General features: G+C 45.0%; 5 protein-coding genes across 6 annotated transcripts; 2 read left to right on the forward strand and 3 right to left on the reverse strand.

Moving 5' to 3' along the window:
- The first annotated feature begins 277 nt into the window (after positions 1 to 277).
- On the forward strand, positions 278 to 1,317 carry LOC128299110 (uncharacterized protein K02A2.6-like). Its single transcript, XM_053034980.1, has 2 exons — positions 278 to 944; positions 1,205 to 1,317. The coding sequence occupies exons 1-2, from the start codon at positions 278 to 280 to the stop codon at positions 1,315 to 1,317; spliced, it is 780 nt and encodes a 259-aa protein (XP_052890940.1).
- A 2,950-nt stretch (positions 1,318 to 4,267) lies between these two features.
- On the reverse strand, positions 4,268 to 7,254 carry LOC128309625 (trifunctional enzyme subunit beta, mitochondrial). Its single transcript, XM_053046063.1, has 5 exons — positions 7,115 to 7,254; positions 6,331 to 6,496; positions 5,362 to 6,259; positions 5,123 to 5,296; positions 4,268 to 5,047 (listed from the first exon to the last, which is right to left on the reverse strand). Exons 1-5 carry the CDS (start codon positions 7,179 to 7,181, stop codon positions 4,934 to 4,936), a joined length of 1,419 nt encoding a protein of 472 aa, XP_052902023.1. The 5' UTR covers positions 7,182 to 7,254; the 3' UTR covers positions 4,268 to 4,933.
- A 556-nt stretch (positions 7,255 to 7,810) lies between these two features.
- Positions 7,811 to 8,418, reverse strand: LOC128298318 (small integral membrane protein 20-like). Its single transcript, XM_053034067.1, has 3 exons — positions 8,206 to 8,418; positions 8,079 to 8,135; positions 7,811 to 7,992 (listed from the first exon to the last, which is right to left on the reverse strand). Exons 1-3 carry the CDS (start codon positions 8,324 to 8,326, stop codon positions 7,940 to 7,942), a joined length of 231 nt encoding a protein of 76 aa, XP_052890027.1. The 5' UTR covers positions 8,327 to 8,418; the 3' UTR covers positions 7,811 to 7,939.
- Positions 8,419 to 8,632: 214 nt separating this feature from the next.
- On the reverse strand, positions 8,633 to 13,634 carry LOC128305266 (ADP-ribosylation factor-like protein 6). Of its 2 annotated transcripts, XM_053042647.1 has the most exons (4): positions 12,962 to 13,634; positions 11,581 to 11,591; positions 9,092 to 9,215; positions 8,633 to 9,025 (listed from the first exon to the last, which is right to left on the reverse strand). In XM_053042647.1, the coding sequence occupies exons 1-4, from the start codon at positions 13,137 to 13,139 to the stop codon at positions 8,754 to 8,756; spliced, it is 585 nt and encodes a 194-aa protein (XP_052898607.1). In that variant the 5' UTR covers positions 13,140 to 13,634; the 3' UTR covers positions 8,633 to 8,753. The 2 variants fall into 2 exon arrangements, with proteins under 2 accessions (XP_052898607.1, XP_052898599.1); XM_053042639.1 differs by lacking the exon at positions 11,581 to 11,591 and having other exon boundaries at positions 12,948 to 13,634.
- On the forward strand, positions 9,551 to 10,681 carry LOC128305256 (peroxiredoxin-6-like). The gene is made up of 5 exons (XM_053042627.1): positions 9,551 to 9,712; positions 9,783 to 9,939; positions 10,016 to 10,233; positions 10,310 to 10,385; positions 10,473 to 10,681. The coding sequence occupies exons 1-5, from the start codon at positions 9,630 to 9,632 to the stop codon at positions 10,602 to 10,604; spliced, it is 666 nt and encodes a 221-aa protein (XP_052898587.1). The 5' UTR covers positions 9,551 to 9,629; the 3' UTR covers positions 10,605 to 10,681.
- Positions 13,635 to 14,726: the final 1,092 nt, after the last annotated feature.

Here is a 14,726-nt window from a genome sequence, read left to right on the forward strand (position 1 = left end):
GCACAAATACGTTCTCGAGGGCTGGCCACGCAATGAATCATTCGGAACAGCGCTATCGGCATTTCACAACCGAAAGGACGCTCTCTCAACGGTAGGAAGCTGCATTCTTTTTAAAGAGAGAGTGGTCATCCCCGAAAAGCTGCGACTTCGATGCCTAGAACAACTCCACGCAGGGCATCCGGGAATCCAGCGTATGAAGGCGATAGCACGCAGCTACATTTATTGGCCTTCATTAGATGGGGATATAGCCGACCGCGTAGCCAGCTGTACACCCTGTATGGCAGCTGCTAAATCACCTCCCATCGCCGAGCCACAGTCTTGGCCGAAACCGTCGAAGCCATGGGAGCGTGTACATATAGACTACGCCGGGCCAATAGAGGGTCACTACTTTCTTATCGTCGTTGACGCACTATCCAAGTGGCCCGAAATCGTTAAGACGTCAACCACAACCGCCATGACTACCATTTCAATTCTGCGAAATATTTTTGCACGTTTCGGTATGCCACGGAAGCTAGTCAGCGATAACGGGGCTCAATTCACCAGTGAAGCATTCAGCGATTTTTGTATCCACAATGGCATCGAACATGTTACCACGGCACCGTTTCATCCGCAGTCTAACGGACAGGCCGAACGATTCGTGGATACCTTCAAGCGCGCCCTACGTAAAATTCGAACGGATAGCGTTCCTCTCGAGGAAGCTCAGGAAACCTTCCTCTTATCCTATCGCTCGACACCGCATCTTGGCCTTGATGGGCGTACGCCGGCTGACATCATGTTCGGTCGAAACATTAGAACGTCTTTGGAGTTGCTACGCCCACCGTCATCGTTACAAACCGAACCTGCCCCTCCGCAAGCCAAAGAACCGTATAACGGAAGACAATTTCGGTTAGGAGATCCTGTATTCGCCAAAATGTTCCACCGAAATACCTGGAAATGGGTCGCCGGTAAGGTCTCCAAACGAATCGGCGACGTGATGTACGAAATCACGACGCATAACCGACAGACACATCGACGCCACGTGAACCAGCTTCGCAGGCGTGTATGTGATGGCTCGTATCTCGACAGCCATCCCAGTGATCAATTGCCGTCGGACCTTCTAGACGAGAGTCCGCGAAACGCGAATGCACCGGCAAACCAACGAAGGGCTTCAATTGATGAAGTGCCCTTACCGCATTCACCGGGTACATCGCAACCTCACCGCCAGAAGCCATCAATTCGCCTGGATCCATCAATCCGCTTAGATTCATCAATCCGTCAAAAGCCTACGTCCGCGGTTACCAGTCAACCAGCGGTTCATTCGCCACGCCGGTCTTCTAGGCTTAGAAGACTTCCGCGTAGGCTCGACGCGTATCGGCTCTATTAAAGAGGGGGAGATGTTGTGATCCAACCTGGCCGAGCTGATTAGACCAGTTGCTCGCCGTTGACAGTCAAGCTGTCAACGTGTCGATGTATAGGTGAAGGATCAGCTCGGCAGGTCAATGGGCCCTACACCGAAAAAGGGAATGGCGCAAATCCGCTTGGTGCGATCGGTCGGTGTGCGCGCGCGAGTCTAATTTTATAAGTTATATTAAATATATGTAGTAACGTGTACCTTGTGTTATTGGAATGTTACTAGTAACGTAATATCACGACCGAAACATAAAAGAAATCACAATACATTTCTACTAATCTGTTGGCAAAAAACTTAAGCGTTATTATGAGACTCCAAGAGTTGTTCTGAGGGCGTTCTTGTTTCGCTGATAGCCTAGCACGTTGTGATGATATGGCAAGGTCAGCAAATCGTTTCCTGGAAATCCGGTTCAGTGCTACTCTCCTCCAGTCTCCAACCCAATCTTCGACAGGTTAAGTTCAACTTTAGCCCAGTGTATGCTGCATTTCGTGTCTTTGTCTGTATTTGAAGTATTCTGGATCGCAGGAGTTAGTGAAGTCCACAATTTTGCACAATTCCCTTCCAGATTTCATTGTTTAGCCCGTTAGCCGAAGTTACGATCTTACTAAGATAGCTGATCGACTTCGCACAATCATGTTGAATAACAAGCGGCAGGGACCGCCTCCTCACTACAATCCACGGTGTCCATCCATCAGTTGCTTTCAACAGCCGAATTAGATTATCATACTATTCTACAGCTTGGTCCAATTCGTGGTATCACAGGTCCCGTTGAAGCGGTGCTTGGGGAACTGATGTTCCTGGCATTTCTGAATGATATGCCGCTGAGTGTAGATATGGTTCTTGATGGATTTTCTTCCAAAAACTGCACAGGCGCAGCTCTGCGGTAGTGAATTCGTCACAAGATCTTGCAGCATTTAGGACTGTGATATCTCGGAAGTCCAGCCTGCCGCCTTTTTTGCGCACCGCACACATAATTCTGGGGAGTTCCCAAAATTTTTGCCTTTGTGCCAATGCAAACGAATGTGCAGCTACGCAACGACTTTTAAATCCGAACTTTCCAATAGTCCCTTGCGTGCAGATGAAAGCTCGTACCGCTGTACAAAAAGCGGTACTGCATCGTTTACTCCTCCATTGTCGATTATCAAGATCTATTCGCTTTTACTTTATTTTATGTAGAACGCATTGCTCGCAATGTTAAGCTTCATTCGTCACAGAATTAAAACTTATTTCGGCAATTTATAGCAAAAGAGAATACTTTACGGAATCGCCCCTAAAGTGTCTTAACACTTTCATCAACGCATAGACATCAATACATAATAATGTAATAAATCACTGTAGTCATTTGTCAGTTATCGTGTATCAAAATTTCGTGTATTTGGACCTTTACTATACATAATAATGAATGATTGTTCTATACGGTAAAGCTTACAGAAACAAACGCGCACGTATTAAGCAGGAAGAAATTAGACGCATAATATGCTTCCCCTAGCCCGGTGCACCTATTTAGTAGTGGTTGCTTTTAACTTAATTTGCGTACACACTATGAACGAAAAGCTTGACGAACGTTTGCAACCCACTCCCTGCCACGCCACGAGCACTTGCACTAAATTTTCCATTTGGACCATATGGGAACCAGTTAGACAAGCCGCTATCATTACTGAGATGGAATGGCAATGTTTGGCACGCATATCCTGTTGTGAGCGGAAGGGTTGTCTGAAAGCACTTCCCGGTTAATAGACACTGAATGTACAAACAAATATGAATCACCATTTTTTTTTTGTGGAAATCACAATACATTTCTACTAATCTGTTGGCAAAAAACTTAAGCGTTATTATGAGACTCCAAGAGTTGTTCTGAGGGCGTTCTTGTTTCGCTGATAGCCTAGCACGTTGTGATGATATGGCAAGGTCAGCAAATCGTTTCCTGGAAATCCGGTTCAGTGCTACTCTCCTCCAGTCTCCAACCCAATCTTCGACAGGTTAAGTTCAACTTTAGCCCAGTGTATGCTGCATTTCGTGTCTTTGTCTGTATTTGAAGTATTCTGGATCGCAGGAGTTAGTGAAGTCCACAATTTTGCACAATTCCCTTCCAGATTTCATTGTTTAGCCCGTTAGCCGAAGTTACGATCTTACTAAGATAGCTGATCGACTTCGCACAATCATGTTGAATAACAAGCGGCAGGGACCGCCTCCTCACTACAATCCACGGTGTCCATCCATCAGTTGCTTTCAACAGCCGAATTAGATTATCATACTATTCTACAGCTTGGTCCAATTCGTGGTATCACAGGTCCCGTTGAAGCGGTGCTTGGGGAACTGATGTTCCTGGCATTTCTGAATGATATGCCGCTGAGTGTAGATATGGTTCTTGATGGATTTTCTTCCAAAAACTGCACAGGCGCAGCTCTGCGGTAGTGAATTCGTCACAAGATCTTGCAGCATTTAGGACTGTGATATCTCGGAAGTCCAGCCTGCCGCCTTTTTTGCGCACCGCACACATAATTCTGGGGAGTTCCCAAAATTTTTGCCTTTGTGCCAATGCAAACGAATGTGCAGCTACGCAACGACTTTTAAATCCGAACTTTCCAATAGTCCCTTGCGTGCAGATGAAAGCTCGTACCGCTGTACAAAAAGCGGTACTGCATCGTTTACTCCTCCATTGTCGATTATCAAGATCTATTCGCTTTTACTTTATTTTATGTAGAACGCATTGCTCGCAATGTTAAGCTTCATTCGTCACAGAATTAAAACTTATTTCGGCAATTTATAGCAAAAGAGAATACTTTACGGAATCGCCCCTAAAGTGTCTTAACACTTTCATCAACGCATAGACATCAATACATAATAATGTAATAAATCACTGTAGTCATTTGTCAGTTATCGTGTATCAAAATTTCGTGTATTTGGACCTTTACTATACATAATAATGAATGATTGTTCTATACGGTAAAGCTTACAGAAACAAACGCGCACGTATTAAGCAGGAAGAAATTAGACGCATAATATGCTTCCCCTAGCCCGGTGCACCTATTTAGTAGTGGTTGCTTTTAACTTAATTTGCGTACACACTATGAACGAAAAGCTTGACGAACGTTTGCAACCCACTCCCTGCCACGCCACGAGCACTTGCACTAAATTTTCCATTTGGACCATATGGGAACCAGTGCGGCTGAGCGACATGAGAAAGATTGCGGCACCATCTCGATTCGCTTGTTGACCCCCATTGGTTCGAGTAATAAAAGTGGCGTAATAATTAAATCTTAGTACGTACAAAAGAAAGCGTCATTTCGTTCTCTAACGTTTAAATCTTAGGATCTAGAATCGTCTTAATCTAGGGGGGAGGTGGGGGAAATAAAGGTAGGAAAACAAAGAGCTCAACAAAAAATATAATAACGGATACAGGGTTATCGCTCAGTCTTTCGAGCGTCTGCTTTGAATATCTCCTGTTGTAACTATACGCTGAAGGGATGGAGGAGATGCTGACGATGGTGGGAAAGAGAAGGGACCATTTGTTTGTTTTGGGGACAAATGTGTCTTTTCCCTTTACTCGGCGTTAGCGTCCGGGTGTCGCTCGAGCAGCATGGCTACACCCTGTCCACCGGCGGCACAAGCCGCAATAAGGCCGAGTTGACCATTTTCGCGCACCAGACGGTTTGCCTGAGAAGCGTAAGAGTACATCAATCGTAATGGGCGCAATATTAAATCTTTAAAGTAAACTGTTTGCAAACTTACCGTATGCATGCACAAACGAACGCCGGTGGCCGCGAACGGATGTCCGATCGAGAGCGATCCTCCCCAGTTGTTCCACTTGGACATATCGGGGGAGCCGAACTTTTCGTTCAGTCCCAGATAGTTCTTGCAGAAATAATCGGAATCGAGTGCCTTCAGATTGGCGATAATTTGTCCCTGAAGATTATAATAAGCAAATAAATTAACGTGATACAGAATTATACAGCATATGATTAACATACAGCAAAAGCTTCGTGAATTTCCCACGTGTCAATGTCTTTTAGGGTGAGACCAGCTTTCTTCAGCAGTTTCGGAATACCATACGCCGGACCAAGCAACAGTTGGTCGATCGGATCTTGCGACACGTACAAAAAGTCGCGAAGGTACGCTTTCGGCCGCAAACCAAGTGCTTTGGCTTTCTCCTCGGTCATTACCAGACAGGCCGACGCACCGTCGGTAAGGAAGGATGCATTGGCAGCCGTCACCGTGCCGTAAGGCTTCACGAAGGCCGGCTTCAACTTGGCCAGCGATTCTTTCGTCGACACGCGAATACCATTGTCTTTCTCGATCGTTTTGGCCACTCCCGATACCTTGAACGGTACCAAATCGGTGAAGTAGCCCTTATCCTGCGCTTCCTTGGCAAGGGTGTGCGAACGCAGCGCATAATCGTCCTGCTCCTGGCGGGAAGCATTAAATGCCGCCGCCAACCGATCCGCCGAATGGCCCATCGTTTCGCCCGACGAAAACTCTGCCACGGCTGGCAGTTCCGGAGCGAAAAAGTCCGGACGAATGGTGGACAGCAGTTGCAGACGTTGGCCTACCGTTTTTGCTTTGTTGGCACGCAGCATCAAGGAGCGCATCTTGCGACTGTGGCGGATTGGGACGTCGGACATGAATTCGACACCGCCGGCTACGATGGCATCGTACGTTCCGGTCGCAATCAGTCCCATGCCGGTCGTGATCGCTTGGTTGGAGCTGATGCACGCCATCGTTACAGTGTGTGCCGGAGTTTTGTTGCTGAATCCTGCACTGAGTGCCGCTTCGCGCGCAATGTTGGATGTTTTCACTTCCTGGATAACCGTACCGTACACGATATAGTCGATGACCTCCTTGTCTACCTTCGTTTTACGGAGTAGGCTCCTAAAAATGAAAAATACAATGTACTTGATCGACCAAAAGAAGGAATTGGGATGGTCAAGGCGCTTTCTTACAGCAGCGAATGGCGGGCCAGTTCGTGAGGCATCAGTTTCGAGTAGTCCGAGCCGGAAGTAAGGAAAGGCGTACGGACACCATCGACCAGAACTACATTTTTGCCCGTTTTATCCGGCAACCGGCGTGGTTCGTACACGGTGTTCGTGGTGCTGATGCTGCGCAGGGCTAGAAAAACAAAGCAAAGACAAGATGTTTAGCGTAAGCACGTTTTGGCGATAGCAAATACGAAACATTGCTCAGTTTTGCAAAATTTTGCACTACAGAGTGTGGGTGGCGATAAGAATCAGCGAAAATATAGGTAAACTAATTCTCTGATCACGTTGGTGTTCTTCTAAAATAAAAATCCTCTGCGGTGCGATTATGGTAAGGAGATAAACAGAGGGAAACAAAATAATGCCGACAGGATTGACCGATGTCCGGGTTGCTGATAAAGCGAACCATCATGTAACACCGCGGTCCGGCCAAGGGTAGCGATGATTTCAAAACAAAACTTGCTGGTGCGATGACGTGCCAGGTACGATGGTGTGAGTACCCATCGGAATTGATGCGTTGGACTTTGAACTTTCTACTTTGTTCGGGATCAAAAAGCATCCATTCAGTTTGCTCTTCATTCCATTCCTTAGGATGATTATTGCAAACAATTAGAGGCCGCGAAACAATTTGGGCTTACTTAATGTTAATGAATGATGTAGCGTATTTTTCCGGCAAGATTCATTTCAATGGCCGAACTCAAAGTCCAACTGAGGATGCGGTCGGTTGATCATCAACAATGGCTGCACTTACCGGTTTTTGCAAGATTTCCCGTCAGGGATGAGGTAGATTTAGCAATGTTCACTAGATTGTAAGCCATGGTAAAGCGTTTAACAAAAATGTAAAATATTTCAACTAATTAACACACGATAAGCCACGAGCGACACGGCCTGTTCCTGCTGAAGCGACAACCCGAATAAATAGGGGAAGACTCTTCGGATTATTCGTGTTTTTCCAAGCAGGGCCCGGATGTTCGGATGGAACGGAACTTATTTGACAGGAGCCAAACCCAGCAGGCAAATTTGAAAGTTTTCAAGTGATACATCCTGAATGAAATTAAATCGAGGACTCCGGTTGTTGGGGCAGGTAAATCTCTCAATACTTGGCCACGGAGTTGAATTAATGTTCTGCGAAATCAAGCTACTGGCGATTGAATTGGATGGCCCGTCCACCAAATATTAACTTACACGAATGTGTGGACCCCAGGCACAGCCTTGTTATTTCAGATACAAATATTGGGGTAAACCATGCTTTTTTGCTTCTAATACATTAAGAAACATTGAGCCAAATATTATGAGAAAGTGTAAATTGTATGAATATCGTATGAGTTAACAATATGATTTCAATGAGTAACATTCATAATATGCTATTTTTACTCACATATTCCATTGTTATCCATCCAAAAGAAACAGCACACTTCGGAGAATAATTACTTCAACAGCATGTCGTACATTTAAGTCATATTATTTTTTACATGTTACAATACAACTCTAGGATATACGGAACCTCACAAACGTTACTACTTATACCAAATTCACATAAACGTAACAGAACCCTTTACTCGCGCTAGGGTCCTGCTTATCGTTTGATATCTTCTCTCGGCTTGAAGGGATCACTCCAAACCCGCATATCTGCAAAAAAAGAGGAATCAAACGTTGTTATTACAAATTCGCCCATTGGTGACAGATTGTGAGGTGATAGTCTGCAATTCCCATACTTCCTGGTTGGATTTCGTCTTGTTTGATACCAGCCCGGTTCATTTGTTGTACTTTTTCTAAAATGGATAGAATGTAATTAGCAATCAAACATGAATTGATCAAACCGTGTCAGCCGCATTTGCTTACTGTATTCCTCAGGATACAGCATCGGGTGTACGATGATGGGATAGCATGCCAGCGCAATGAAGCCCACGATTCCACCAACGAGTAATGCGTAGTTTTTGCCTTTCAGAACAGTTGGTGCCATTGCGGAAGTTGGTACGCTGCTGATAGAAACAAGCTAATCGTTCCAAAAACACTAAAAATGCTCACTAAATTTCGCTGCACCAACCGGTAATATACGATGTTATGCAAAACCAAAACACACAAAAATCATCTGTTTTTGACAGTTGCTGGTTTTGCCGTAACTACAGGGTTCGTCAGCAAAATCTTGCAACGAATCGGAATGTCAATTTCATCGACGGTTTGAAATAGTCGACATAAATGTCGTTATTGCTATCGTGTTACTCCTTCCGTTTCCACACCCATTTGGTCATACTGTTGTATTTGTTCTTAAGCTTTATTCAGGTCAAAAAAGAATAGATCACATAAAACAATGATGCTGTTTCGAGGCTGAGTACGAAAGAAAGCAACTTTTCGTTACACTAAAAACATAAAAAAGCATTGTGCTCTCTCTACCGATGTTCCTTGCTGTTCGCGACGCACTCCCTGATCTGGTGTACCATCCACTGGACGCCATCCTGCAAACCTTCCCCGGTGAGCGCATTGCTCGAGCTAATGTGCCACGGTTTATCTTTGATCTTTTCCAGCCCTAAACCGGCCGCAATCTTTACGCTAGACAGCGCATCCGTGCAGTCCATTTTGTTGGCAAAGAAAAGGATGGGCACACGCCGGTTGGCAATGTCCGGATGCTGTAGTAAAATTTCCAGCTCGTCCTTTACGACCACTGTGGAATGAGAAAGGGCATGATGGTTAGTCAGTTTCTTATCGGTCGAAATAAGCTTTCCCTTACCTAAACGCATGCGATCACTGGAATCGATTACAAACACTATGCCTTGGCAGGATTTGAAGTGATGTTCCCACAGGCTGCGATACCGCGTTGCACCGGACATGTCGAACGCGGTAAAGAAAACCCCCTGATCTGGAATTAAAAGGCAAACTTGTTACAGTACCCACGCAAGAAAAAAGGAAGAACGTTTTAGTAGAAATTAAAACCACACCACATCTCATCCGTTGGTGGAAAGAGATAACTACATGAATGCTACTGCACTACTGTGAGGCGGCGTGTTTCGAGTACCGGATGTTTATATGAATCCTGCCTTGAAGTTGCTCAGGAAAAGTCCCCTTGACCGTAGCCTAGGCTTTAATCTGTTTCCTACACACACGCCTCCGTCGCGTCAATTATGACGCCGTCATGAATGGGATTGTCTTTCCGAACACAAACTCAAACGCAAGGGAGTAAAAGATTGCGTTACGACCGAGAGAGCATTCAGTACAGCTTTGGATTTCGAGTCGAGAGCACGCAGGAAAAACACGTCCCCACCAGCAAGATGCGTATCGGAGCCACCATTCCCAACTTCCATGCGGACTCCACCAAGGGACCGATCGAATTCTACGATTGGATCGGTGACTCGTAAGTGATCGTGCTGCAATCGATGTGCTGGTCCAAAAAGGGCTTCAAGATGTTCTGTTTTGTATTCTAGCTGGTGCGTACTGTTCTCACATCCGGCGGATTTTACGCCAGTGTGCACAACCGAACTCGGACGGATCGCGGTACATCAGGAACATTTTGAGAAGCGCAACGTGAAGGTGCTGGCGCATTCGGTCGATGATCTGAAGTGTCATGTGGATTGGGTTAATGTGAGTGTGTCCCTTTACGAGTTGAATGAACCTCCCGATCTCTTACTTTCAATTTGCCATTGTTCGCACCCAACAGGATATTAAATCATACTGTCCGGACATTATCGGCAACTTCCCCTATCCGATCATCGCTGATCCGAGCCGCGATTTGGCGGTCCGTTTCGGCATGCTGGACGAGAAGGACAAGGATAATGTGGAGCTAGCGCAAACGGTGCGCGCACTGTTCATCATCAGCCCCGACAAGAAGGTCCGGTTGACGATGCACTATCCAACGTCCACGGGGCGTAACGTGGAGTACGTGTGTAGCACCTTGTGTGCACTGGTATATTATCGCAGCGAATTGATTTAATCCACTATCTCACGTTTGCAGTGAAATTCTGCGCGTCATCGACTCGCTACAACTGACCGACCGCTTGAAGGTGATCGCCACGCCCGCCAACTGGACGGTAAGTAGCCTGCGGCGATAGTCGAGGTTGGATGCATGTTTTTAATCGTATTGTTTTTTGCCGGTTGAAATTTATCATTTTAACCAGCCCGGCACGAAGGTCATGATACTGCCCAGTGTCAGTGAGGAGGATGCGGACAAACTGTTCCCCAACGGAATCGAACGTGTGTCGATGCCCTCCGGCAATGTTTACGTGCGTACGACGACCGATTACAAGTAACTTCCAGAACTCAAACTCCAGCTATTGATGTACTCACTCACAATCAATTCGTGACATAATAAATGCGGTGTTTCGAACTGGTACATGATAGATTGTTGTAATCTGCTTGTTTTTTGTGTGCCGATATTCCTTATCGGCAATGAAAGAGAAAGGGAGAAAAATGTTTTTTAACATTCATTGTTGGGTGTTGCATTTCGAGGTAAGTAAGGTGGTTCAGATTGCCGCTCTTCGGAAAACATTACAACTGCCGCCATAGGAATTCCACCGTGACGCGAATTGCAATTCAATCCTTCCGTTGCGTTGCGCAATACGAGTGGCCACTTCCGCACGTGAGCAAAACACTCGTTGCCTTTCAAGGTGAGCCGCATTGAAAGACACTCGGGCTGTTGTTCTTGGTTGAGATGCTTCCTCGTTGTGCGCTGGGTGTAATAAATATTCATAAATGCTGCCTTACCAGCGCCAAGCCCTCGCCGAGTTTGCTTTATGTTCTAGATAAGGCAATGGCGGATTTCAATTGATAATTTAATTTGTGTGCTTTATTGCGCCAGATAGGTGCCGTCATTGCGCGTCACGTGCGTTGTACCGTTGTACTGTAAAATATTAACAGTCGTGAATGTGATTCGAATTAGTTATCCATCCACCAGAAGATCATCTATCATCTGAAGAATGATCAATGATGGTGATGTTAACAATAACAATACAAGGCGTTACTTTTGTGCACTTAACTGAACTCTCTCTCTCTCTCTCTATCTCTCTAAATTAGTACCCTATGGTATCCTTCTGGCGTTGTCCGGCAAGTGCCAATTTTCAAATCGTTATCCCTGAGTTGAATTCCTTAGCAGACAAGTAGATTGACAAGTAGATTCGTTAGTACTTATTTCTTCTAAAATCAACCACAGTTCAGATCTTCACCATGCGGCAGATCTTGGAGAAGATGGCGGAGCAGCAGCTACACTCCTTCCATCTCCTCATCTACTTCAAGGCCGACTGCGACAGCATAACCAGGGTGAAACTCTACGACGCAATGAGATCTTTTGGAATCCCGGTCAAATTTACCATGGTGGTACGAATGACCATGACCAGCGTCACTTGTAAGGTGATGGTGGATGGAAAGCTCTCAGAGCCCTTTGCTACCACCAAAGGTCTGCGCCAAGGCGATGGGCTAACTTGTCTACTCTAACGGTACAGAAGGCCATCCGCGACTCGGAGATGGAAAACATCGGGGACCATCTTCTACAAGTCAATCCAGATCCTGACATACGCTGATGATCTAGACATCATTAGTTAATGACTCTCCTACAATTGGCTAATGGCTCGCCTTGTCCAAAACTGACAAAACTCTCTTGAAGCTCACTCTTGACTCTTGACGAAACTCTGGAGGAAGATGTACGGCTGATAGAAAGGCAAAATCCAGATAATGGGAAAGGAGACTAACAATAACAAATGGGCGAAAAAAAGGATTGACCGGATTCTATGGGGTCTAACTCAAGAAGATGACAGCGGTACAGGATAAGACGTGGAAAAGTCGGTTGGTATACTGCGAAGAATCGACAAACTGTCAAGGAAGTAAATTTCGAGTCGAGCGTCTGGCCAATACTAAAGATTGGTTGGACTTAGGTATTGCATGCTCAACATTTGATATCAATATACAATAGACCCTGATATCGAGTTACTGACACAGACTGGCTCCCAAAATGTCTACACCTGAGTTTTGATCAGCCTTTTCTAGTAGCAAGTCGAACCGAAATTCCTGGCGGCCAACCTTAGGCCGTTATTTAAGAAAAAACATAGAGACATGGAAGAAGTGAAGTTACTACTCCGCTATTTCCTCCAGACTTTTATCGTAGATACGAATACCTGATGAGTGGGTATTTTTGTAATTTCGGTTTCTACTATGATAGTTTTTAATTATCTCTCAAGGGGGCATTTAGATCACGAAGTATCTAAACTTACACTTACACTTAAGCACTACATAGATGTCCGACGAAGGTCTTCATGTTGCTGAGAATATTAGCATTGCAATTCGATAGTGTCTACATATGGCTTGTATGAAAACCTAAACATGAACTTCTAATTAATCTCCAATAAACCAATCGACAACTACACACGATAACTTAGAGAAAGTAGGTATCCGGACGTATTGGGACGCTACCAACACAAGGACCTTGCTTCAATTTTACTCCAGTTACACGCCCAAATCGGTTCAGTAAAATCGATATGTCCTTGGTGATTAGATAAACTTTCTCCTCTTTCTCGGCAGTTTGTTTTTTAGACGAAAAACTAAATTACTAAACTAGACTTGTACTTACTAGACCTAGAACTAGATTTAGAGCAAAGAGCAACATTGTCGTACTTACTTTCAAATCGTTCCACACTAAATCCTACCGTCGGCACCACAATGGAGGTCCGTTCGTTCGGGTTCTTAAAATGGTTCACAATCGTTGATTTGCCGCTGTTGTTCAAACCGACCACCAGTATATTGATCTGTTCCTTTTTGATCTTCAACATGTTGGCCAGCTTATCGAATAGCCCCATGGTGGACTCGGTGGCGGTACTTTGGACGCTGGGTACGAAGTATGCACAAGACACCGGATGAATGCACTATTGTTCGGGTGGTTCGGTTCGTTGTTGACGGTAAGGATTTTAGCAGAATCCCGTGCAAGCTCCCTCTTGTTGGACCATGGATAAATGGAGGTAGATATTGATCACACACAACCGTTCTCCGGCACAGGGAAAACTGGCGTAGTGCACGTGTCTGGTGGCTCCCACTCGCGTGCCCAACAGCAGCAAGGATGAAGAAGTAACTTTCTGCGGTTTGTGTGGAGTGTGCTCCTAGCATGCACACTAGTGAAAGGTCAAAATATGCGTTTTTTCTACGCCTTTATCCTGGGAATTTTTCGTTAGCACCACGGATTTACGGCTGTGCACGACGATAGGCGTGAAAGGTTCTTCTCACTGGCCACAATTTCCATGTCGCACACATCTGATGGGAAATTGTATCGTCACACCTGCGTTAGTAAGTGGACCACCGGTTAGACACTACTCTCCCGAACCGTTGCATAACACAGCGCACTGATTGGAGATGCATTACTACTAACGGGAATGGACCGCTCCGGTAGTGCTATTTACTAAATCGCAACTAAAAACCAGCAGGAACACATCATATCGTGAAAAGAAACATCTAACACTGTACAGGGAAAAAATAAAACTGTTCCTCACGTGCAAGCGCAGCGGACCGAACCTGTTCGTATCGTAAAGGTTCGTTCGAACCTTTTGCACGGCTAGTGACCGAGGGCGGGCGGTATAAAGCGTTTTGTGGGTGTGAGTAAATCTACACAGCAAAACGCTGCATACGTTCCATCATAGTAGCATTGTTTTGGTAACCGTTGCTATGCTGTAAGGCGGACCGACCGCTCCTCAGGCGAAAACTCAACGCTAGTGTGCACTGTGTTGCGCGCGTGTACATCGTAATGACATTGATTTTCGGTGTTAAGGATTCTTTTTCGGGGTGGACGACGGTGCATTACAATGCATCGGTGGCACGTAGGTGTATGGTTTAGGTAGAAAAATAAAAAAAGAGATTGAAATGTTCCTGACATTCACACTTAATATTCTTTGTTTATCTTGCTATTTACTTATTGTTGATTGGATGGGAATAGAATGAAATAAATAGTAGCAATCATTTGAAGAGCATTGAATATAATGGAATTACTATAGCTTGGTTCATTTAGAAATGAGACACTTTGTAACGCGTGTATCCTTTTTACGATTCCAACAAAAACACGCGATACCATTCTGTCAACAAAACGCTGATAAATGGTTGCATTTTCGACCGCTAGGAGCGCCACTATCATTGAAACAAAGTACCCCATTTCTAAGTAAACCAAAATGATTCATTCTTCACTTCTTACCACAACCGATTCTTTCCGTATAAGCAAAAAAAATCTGAATACGACGAGCTATTGGTTATTTAGTACGCGGAAGGTACGGCTATGTCTAAAGTGATTGTTTATTTTGAGATTTCTTTGTTTTTCTTTAATATCCCACAATATGGTATGATTTAGTACACACTCCCTTCGTCATGATTCCCAAATCAGTGGCTGCGATCAGCACATATATTCA

Source organism: Anopheles moucheti, chromosome 2, assembly GCF_943734755.1.
Source record: "Anopheles moucheti chromosome 2, idAnoMoucSN_F20_07, whole genome shotgun sequence".
NCBI classification, from domain to species: domain Eukaryota; kingdom Metazoa; phylum Arthropoda; class Insecta; order Diptera; family Culicidae; genus Anopheles; species Anopheles moucheti.

Coding starts and splice junctions, on each gene's coding strand:
- LOC128299110 (XM_053034980.1), top strand. CDS start 278: ATGGCAGCTGCTAAATCACCTCCCATCGCCGAGCCACAGTCTTGGCCG. Junction 945..1,204: donor TACCTGGAAATGGGTCGCCG/GTAAGGTCTCCA, acceptor CCTCACCGCCAG/AAGCCATCAATTCGCCTGGA.
- LOC128309625 (XM_053046063.1), bottom strand. CDS start 7,181: ATGGCTTACAATCTAGTGAACATTGCTAAATCTACCTCATCCCTGACG. Junction 6,497..7,114: donor GGGAAATCTTGCAAAAACCG/GTAAGTGCAGCC, acceptor TTGTTTTTCTAG/CCCTGCGCAGCATCAGCACC. Junction 6,260..6,330: donor CTGGCCCGCCATTCGCTGCT/GTAAGAAAGCGC, acceptor TTTCATTTTTAG/GAGCCTACTCCGTAAAACGA.
- LOC128298318 (XM_053034067.1), bottom strand. CDS start 8,326: ATGGCACCAACTGTTCTGAAAGGCAAAAACTACGCATTACTCGTTGGT. Junction 8,136..8,205: donor GCTGTATCCTGAGGAATACA/GTAAGCAAATGC, acceptor TATCCATTTTAG/AAAAAGTACAACAAATGAAC. Junction 7,993..8,078: donor AGACGAAATCCAACCAGGAA/GTATGGGAATTG, acceptor CTTTTTTTGCAG/ATATGCGGGTTTGGAGTGAT.
- LOC128305256 (XM_053042627.1), top strand. CDS start 9,630: ATGCGTATCGGAGCCACCATTCCCAACTTCCATGCGGACTCCACCAAG. Junction 9,713..9,782: donor TACGATTGGATCGGTGACTC/GTAAGTGATCGT, acceptor TTTGTATTCTAG/CTGGTGCGTACTGTTCTCAC. Junction 9,940..10,015: donor GTCATGTGGATTGGGTTAAT/GTGAGTGTGTCC, acceptor CGCACCCAACAG/GATATTAAATCATACTGTCC.
- LOC128305266 (XM_053042639.1), bottom strand. CDS start 13,139: ATGGGGCTATTCGATAAGCTGGCCAACATGTTGAAGATCAAAAAGGAA. Junction 9,216..12,947: donor TTGAAAGTAAGTACGACAAT/GTTGCTCTTTGC, acceptor ATTCCAGATCAG/GGGGTTTTCTTTACCGCGTT. Junction 9,026..9,091: donor CAGTGATCGCATGCGTTTAG/GTAAGGGAAAGC, acceptor CTCATTCCACAG/TGGTCGTAAAGGACGAGCTG.